This window comes from Sapajus apella, unplaced genomic scaffold (genome assembly GCF_009761245.1).
Source record: "Sapajus apella isolate SASKATOON/1434 unplaced genomic scaffold, GSC_monkey_1.0 scaffold98, whole genome shotgun sequence".
Lineage (NCBI taxonomy): Eukaryota > Metazoa > Chordata > Mammalia > Primates > Cebidae > Sapajus > Sapajus apella.
Window position 1 is genome coordinate 6,793,139 of NW_022437038.1, and position 7,457 is coordinate 6,800,595.

At 38.5% G+C, this 7,457-nt stretch overlaps 1 protein-coding gene across 1 annotated transcript in view; it reads right to left on the reverse strand.

Annotated features, from left to right (window-relative positions):
• Window positions 1-58: 58 nt before the first annotated feature.
• Window positions 59-7,457, reverse strand: part of XKRX (XK related X-linked) — a 16,641-nt gene continuing 9,242 nt past the window's right edge. The window contains exon 3 of the mRNA XM_032257787.1: window positions 59-1,682. Within this exon, the coding sequence (XP_032113678.1) occupies window positions 937-1,682 (746 nt within the window). The 3' untranslated portion in view covers window positions 59-936. The remainder of the gene's footprint in view (window positions 1,683-7,457) is intronic.

Sequence of the window (7,457 nt, forward strand, 5' to 3'; positions counted from 1 at the left end):
CACACACACACACACACACACACACACACACACACAAATGAAATACTCAGGATAACAGTAGACACAAAGCAGTCTTCATTTCTTCCACACATGAGAAACATTGTCAATTACAGTTCAACTTCTCTGAGGTCCACATCAAGTACTAAAATACCAAGAGCACTGAAAAGCTGGGTTGGAGGAAATCTCTGCTCATGAGGCAGTTTAAGTGAGAGGTTTCACTCAAGGATTCCACTAGACAAGCTGGAGGCCCATGCAGGTTCCTGAGAAAAAGAGTCATTTTGGCTTATGCCCTGAAGGAATCCTACTCTGCACTTTCTCCTCAGAGTGTGCCTATGAAGTGCCTCTGCTGAATGACCACTAGTAAAATCCTAACAGAGAACTAATTTGTTTGGGGAGCAATTCTTTTAGTGGAGATTTTCTTCTCAGACAGAGCTTCTCATTGGAATTAAAAAGACTCCAGCCACACTGACAGTTGCAGGTTCCACATCAGTCAGACTGTTACCTGGGAGGTACTCTTAACTGGTAAACTGTCATATCTTCTGATCAGTCAGGATATATTCTAGTGAGACTCTGGGACTTCAACTCAGCCCAGGAAAGCTCAGAAATGCATCAAGCAAATGAGCAGAGCGAGAAGGTTGCTTTAGAAAGCCTAAAGTGCTTGAAGGCAAGTTATTCCAATTGACCTGGTAAGAAGGGTATGAATGGGTATTTCTCACCCTTCCAACTATATAGTGGATACCTCCTGTGTCCAAACATAGTGGCAACTCTTAAGAAAATAAAACCTAATTGGGAGTTGCTCTTTCTTCTGATAGGCTTAACAGAAAAGTCAAGACAATGCTTTGATGGGTATCTCACCCATTAGCCTCATCCATTCCTTCAATTTCATAGTTGCTCTTGGCAACTCCCAGCCCATCCTAAAACACCCAGAAAATAGAATCAAACAACACTTTGCCTTGCTTCAGCCTCAAAGGGTGGCTCTGTGTTCTCAACCCTGGTCCGAGGGTGCTGGTGGCAGCAGACACAGTGGAGGTAGTCCACTACATTATGGGTGAAGAGTGAGCGCAATGGATGCAAGTACTGGAAGAAAAGGAGCATGAAGCCAATGGAAATCAGATAAGCAATAATGAGCTGCAAGGCAATCATAGAATGACAGTAATTCAGTAACACTTTCACTCCAAAGAACTTAAAAACCAAAACCATGATCACATTCTCTACCAACCTCACACTATAGTGCAGGACCATATGTCCCCAGTTCTGCCCTTTGTCGATGAGATCTCTGTCTGCCAACCTCAACTGCAAAGCTGACCAGCAAGAGAAGTTGATGCCAGCATAGAGGATGGTGATTGAAATCAGCACCACCAGAGTGCCGACCCGGCTGAAGTTTTTCTCAATGTTATTGGGCATCTGGGCACCACTCCTCCAGAACTTAATCCAAGGCTCAAAGAGGATGATCAGGAAGTTGAGCACTAGGAAGGGCACAGCCTTCAATTTCAAAGTGGCTGAGAAGAGCACCAGAATCAGGAGGCGGGAAGTGATCTCCAATGTCCGCCAGATGGTGATGCAGAGGACTTCTAGTGGCCCAAGGCGAATCTTGTAGTCATCATACTTGATCTGGATAGCCAACATATTGCAAAGGGTAGCCCCATAGGTGACTGATACCAGGGAAAAGACCATTAGCACAACTGTTAAAAAAACAAAAACGCAATCAGTTAATGTTAGTGATGAAGGCTATACTTATAACCCAGAGGTCCAGAGAGATGATAGGTGAGACTTGAGAGCTCCAGTGAAGAGCAAATGAACATATGATTACAGCTATATAAAAAAAAATAGCATGAATTTGAATAGACTTTTTCCAAAGGTGGCATATAAATGGCCAACAGGTATATGAAAAGGTGTTCAACATCACTAATCATCACAAAAATGAAAATCAAAAGCACAATGAGATATCATCTTGCACCTGTTAGAATAGATATTATTAAAAAAAAAATGTTGGCGAGGATGTGAGAAAAAGGACGCTTGTATACTGTTTTGGGAACATAAATTGATATAGCCATTATAGAAAACAGTATGGAGGTTCTCCAAAAAAATTAAAAACAGAACTGCCATATGATCAAATAACCTTACTGCTGGGTGTATACCTAAAGGAAATCAGTATCTCAAAGAGATATCTGCACTCCCATGTTCATTGTAGTATTATTCTCAATGGCCAAGATATAGAAACAAACTTAGTATCTGTTGACAGACAAATGGATAAAGAAAATCTGACATGTGTGTATATATACACAACAGATTATTATTCAACCATAAAATGAAGAAAACCCCACCATCTGTGACAACACAGATGAACCTAAAGGACATTATGTTAAGGGAAATGAGCTAGGCACCGAAAGAAAAATACTGCATTTTCTTACTTATATGTGGAATCTAAAAAAGTCGAACTCCTATAAACAGAGTAGAATAGGTGGTTACCAGGGGATAGGGGTTTAGGGAAATGGAAGGATTTTGATCAAAGGCTGCAAACTTAGACTTATGAGTAAGTTTCAGAGCTCTAATGTACAACATCATGACTATAGTTGACAATAATGTATTGTGTACTTGAAATTGTTAAAGAGAGTGGATCTTGGTTTACTGCACATACACATACACACACACATACATACATACACAAATGGTAACTATGTGAGGTGATGAAAGTGTTAATTAGCTTGGTTGTGGTAATCATTTCACAATATACATACATCAAAACATCACATTGTACACCTTGAATATACACAATAAAACAAAATAGATGCACAAATAATTGAAAAAAATGAATCAAAATATCTTTTAGTGTGTGCGATAATTTGATATCAGTTTTAGAAATCTTTTTCTCACTGGGCACAGTGGCTCATGCCTATAATCCACTTTGGGAGGCCAAAGGGGGCAGATTGCCTGAGCTCAGGGGTTCAAGACCAACCTGGGCAACACAGTGAAACCCTGTCTCTACTAAAATACAAAAAATTAGCCAGATGTGGCAGCATGCACCTGTAGTACCAGCTACTCAGGAGGCTGAGGCAGAATTGCTTGAACCTGGGAGGCAGAGGTTGCAGTGAGCCGAGATTGCGCCACTGCACTCAGTGACAGAGTGAGACTCCATCACCAAAAAAACAAAAAATCTTTTTCTCTACACCTATTTTCTAAATTTCCCATGATGAACATATACTGTAACACTTTAATAATTATATAAATATACAAACTAAAGTTCCTTAAAATGCATGGGTCTTAGAACATTGAAAAGTCACTAACATGAGAAGTGTACATATAAAGGTATCAGGCAGACTTTGCTGATGAAGCAGGCTTCGGAGCAAACATTGAATAAGGCAGAAAGAACTCTATTTGAAAAAAATCCAGTCTTAGGAGATTCATAGAGAATACCCTTGCTAATAGAAGTCCCTTCTTTGATGTATACCTTCTTTGAGGAACTAACATTGTTTGCGTGTGTTTCTAGAACACTTAACTCCAGTGACATATCAAAATGTGTATTGAAAATTCCATGAAGGCACAGAGGACCATGTCTATTTTGTTCACTGCTGTATGCCAGAGCCTAACACATTACCTGGAACATAGTAGGTGCTCAATAAATGTTTGTGGAATTAATGAAGACTTCTGAGATTAGAGAGGTGCATAAAATGCCTAATTAGGTTGGGCGAGGTGACTCATGCCTGTAATCCCAGCACATTGGGAGGCCAAGGCAGGTGGATCACATGAGGTTAGGAGTTTGAGACCAGCCTGGCCAACATGGTGAAACACCATCTCTACTAAAAATACAAATATTAGTCAGGCACGGTGGTGTGTGCCTATAATCCCAGCTACCCCAGAGGCTGAGGCAGGAGAATCGCTTGAACCTGAGAGGCAGAGGTTACATTGGGCCAAGATTGTATTGTTGCACTCCAGCCTGGGCAACAGAGTGAGACTCTGTCTCAAAAAGAAAAAAAAAATTAGCCAGGCATGGTGGCATGCCTGTAATCCCAGCTGCTCAGGAGGCTGAGGCATGAGAATCACTTGAACCCAGGAGGCGGAGGTTGCAGTGAGTTGAGACCGCCCCACTGCACTCCAGCCTGAGTGACAGAGTGAGATTCTTTCTCAAAAAGAAAAAAAAACCTAATTAGAAATCCTTGGCATTGACTTACACTTATAATCTCAGAACTTTGGGAGGCTGAGGTGGGTGGATCACCTGAGGTCAGGAGTTCGAGACCAACATAACCAACGTGGTAAAACCCCTTCTCTACTAAAAATACAAAAATGAGCTGAGCATGGTGGTGCATGCCTGTAATCCCAGATACTCAGGAGGCTGAGGCAGGAGAGTTGCTTGAATCAGAAAGGTGGGGGTTGCCATGAGACAAGATCACACCATTGCACTGCAGCCTGGGCAACAAGAGTGAAACTCTGTCAAAGAGGGGAGGGGAAAAGAGGGGAGAGGAGGGGAGGGGAAGGGAAATCCTTGGTTCAGCTGTATAGGAACTTTTGGAGGTCATTGAATATCTATGTGCCTCAGTTCTCAATTCACTGAGATACTCCAGAGTTGCTTATATTTGTCATCAGCAATGTCAATTCATTACCTCCATGTTAGGAATCTCTGAATTTGCAGCAGAGAGGTTCAAAAATGTCAAAATCCTGTTGCCTCGCCCATGACATCCATAGCATCATATGTTAGAGTAGTGACCCTAAAGAGCCAGGATGCTCTCTAACCTGTTCTGTCTAAGCCTCAACTATAGATGACACAGGTGGCCCTTTCCTTTTCTTCCTTTATGTCAAAGGATGCTGATTACTAAGAAAAATCCAGTGCTCTGAAGAGAAGTGGGAGGGCTGAGGAATACTCATCCAAAAGAAAAGCTGGAGCTTTCCATTCCTATTAAAACACTTGATCTAGGGAAACAGTGGCCATAGAGATGTCAACTTAATCTTTTACTTTTCATGGAGGAAAACTTAAGATTTCCTCCATGAAAACCCAAACAGAAGCACAGCTCTGTTTCTGAGTTCTTCAGTTTTAAGTAGAGTGTTGGAATCTCAGAGACTGGAATGGGAGACTCTCGAGGTGGTGACTCAGCTTTCTCAACCATTCTCAGTCCCATCCTCAAGAGTTGATACACGTTATAGAAGTGGGAATGTCAGAGCATATATCCACCTAAGTGTGGCAATGCTTTGTCTTACATTAGAACTCATTTACTGATTAGTGGTGTAACAGAAGGAAAAATCCTGATGCTTCCGATAAATGTAAAAACATTTTCAGTCTGTGTCCCTACAAATAGACTCACGCCATAAGAGGACAAAATACACAGGTTCTAGAGGCAAACACCCTGAATTCCAAACCAATGTTTGCTACCTGCTTCTTATGGGACCTTGGGGAAATGTACTGAAACTCTCAGTGTGTCTGTTTCTTCATTTGTAAAATGAGAATCATAATTATCTCATAGGGTTGTTGTAAAGATTAAATAAACATTTACATGTAAAGGGCTTACAGAAATGCCTAGAACCTAGTAACTAACTTTTAGCTGTGTTCTTCTTTCTTCTTCTTCCTCCTTCCCTTCTTCTTTCTTATCCTTTTTCTCCTCCTCCCCCTCCTCCTTTTCTTCCTATTCTTCTTCATCATCTCCATCATCACTCTATTTCTAAAAGTATGGTAGGTGGGTTTACTTTACCTGGATACTATCCTGGTACTTAGAAAATCAGGTCATTTTAAAACTGATAGAACATCTGAATGTAAGCCTTATAAAAATGTAAGACCCACATCAAGAAAACTATATAATTTTACTGAAAAAAACTATACAATTTTACTGAGGTACACTTTAAAATATTTAATAAAATGGAGAGATTTATCATTTCACAATACGAAGTCCATCAATCCTATAAAGATGTAAATTGCCCCTAAATAACCCAAGTAATTTGATGCAAATCCCAGTCAGAAGCTTAATGAAATGGTTTTTCTTTTGTTGTTATTATTTTGCTTTGTTTTTTGTTGGAGGAATTAAAAAATTGATCTTGAAAATTAATCTACTTAGAAAATTGGGGTAAATTGTTCTACTGGATGTGATAGGCCTTTGTAAGAAAGGCACAAAATCTAAAAGCAATAAAGAATTTGAATACATAAAAATGTAATACTTCAGAATGCCCGAAGATACTACAAAATGTATTGTAGATAATATATAACACATATATTACGTGTAGGATATGTATATACATATTTAAAATGTGTGTATGTCCAAGCAAAAAATTATACAACTATATGCATACATACTCATTCACAGCAGAGAAAGGATTAATAACAAGGATAAGTAAATAGCTACTAAAAATTAATATAAAAAAGACAACCCACTAGAAGAAGTGAGTAAAATATGTAAACAAGCAATTTGCAGAACACACAATGGCCAAACACAAAAAGATGCTCAGCTTCATTTATAACCAAAGAAAGCCAATTATCTTATAATTATACAAATAAATAATATTTCATTTAGGATATGAAGAAACAGAAATAGGCACATTTGTGTATTGTTGGTGAGAGTATAAATTCATATATCTTTTGGGGAGAGTTATTTGACAATAACAATAAAATTTTAAACATACATATCCTTTCACCCAGCAATTCCACTGCTATAAATTTATCCTACAAAGTCTCATTCAAGTACACAGACATTTATAAATATGTTCACTGTGGCATAATTTGTAATTAGAAAACAATTTTTTGTGAAAAATTAAAATTCGTGAGGCTGACATAGGGCTCCTCCTGCCCCTCTTTCTTCCACAGTGTGAGGTACTTAATCATGGCCTCCAAACATCTGCAGAAGTAAAGCATCATGGGAATTTAACTAAAGCTGTCCTGGGAAGGGAGGTTGTAATGAGGGAAAAAAAAAACTTGGGGAAGTTGTGCTACCTTTTTTTTTTTCCTTTTTTGAGACAATCAATAGAATCCTATCAATAGAAAGTTAGGAGAATAAGAATGAATATTCTAATTCATATAAAGGAAATCCATATTGTATGTTTATTATTGTTGTACATGTATATATAAATAATTTGAGAAAATATGTACTAGCATAATGTACTTTTGAAAAAGATGTTGTTGAACAGAATGTTTCATACAGTCCATGTTTGGACAAAGACATATACAATATATGTTGTATGTATGTTTATGTTTACATAGTAAAAATAAGTCCAGAAGGATATATACTGGATGATTAACAGAATTTATCTTTGGGGAGTGAGATCACATTTCCTATTTTATATCTATTCTATATGGTTTTTAATGTTTATTATAACCATGTCTGACTTTTGTAATTAAAAAAACCAAAAACCAAAGCTAGTAATGCATGATCATGAAAAAATTTTCAAACCATATAGAATAATTTAAAGTAAAAAGTAAGACTGCTAGGCCAGGTGCGGTGGCTCACACCTGTAACCCCAGCACTTTGGGAGGCAGAAGGGAG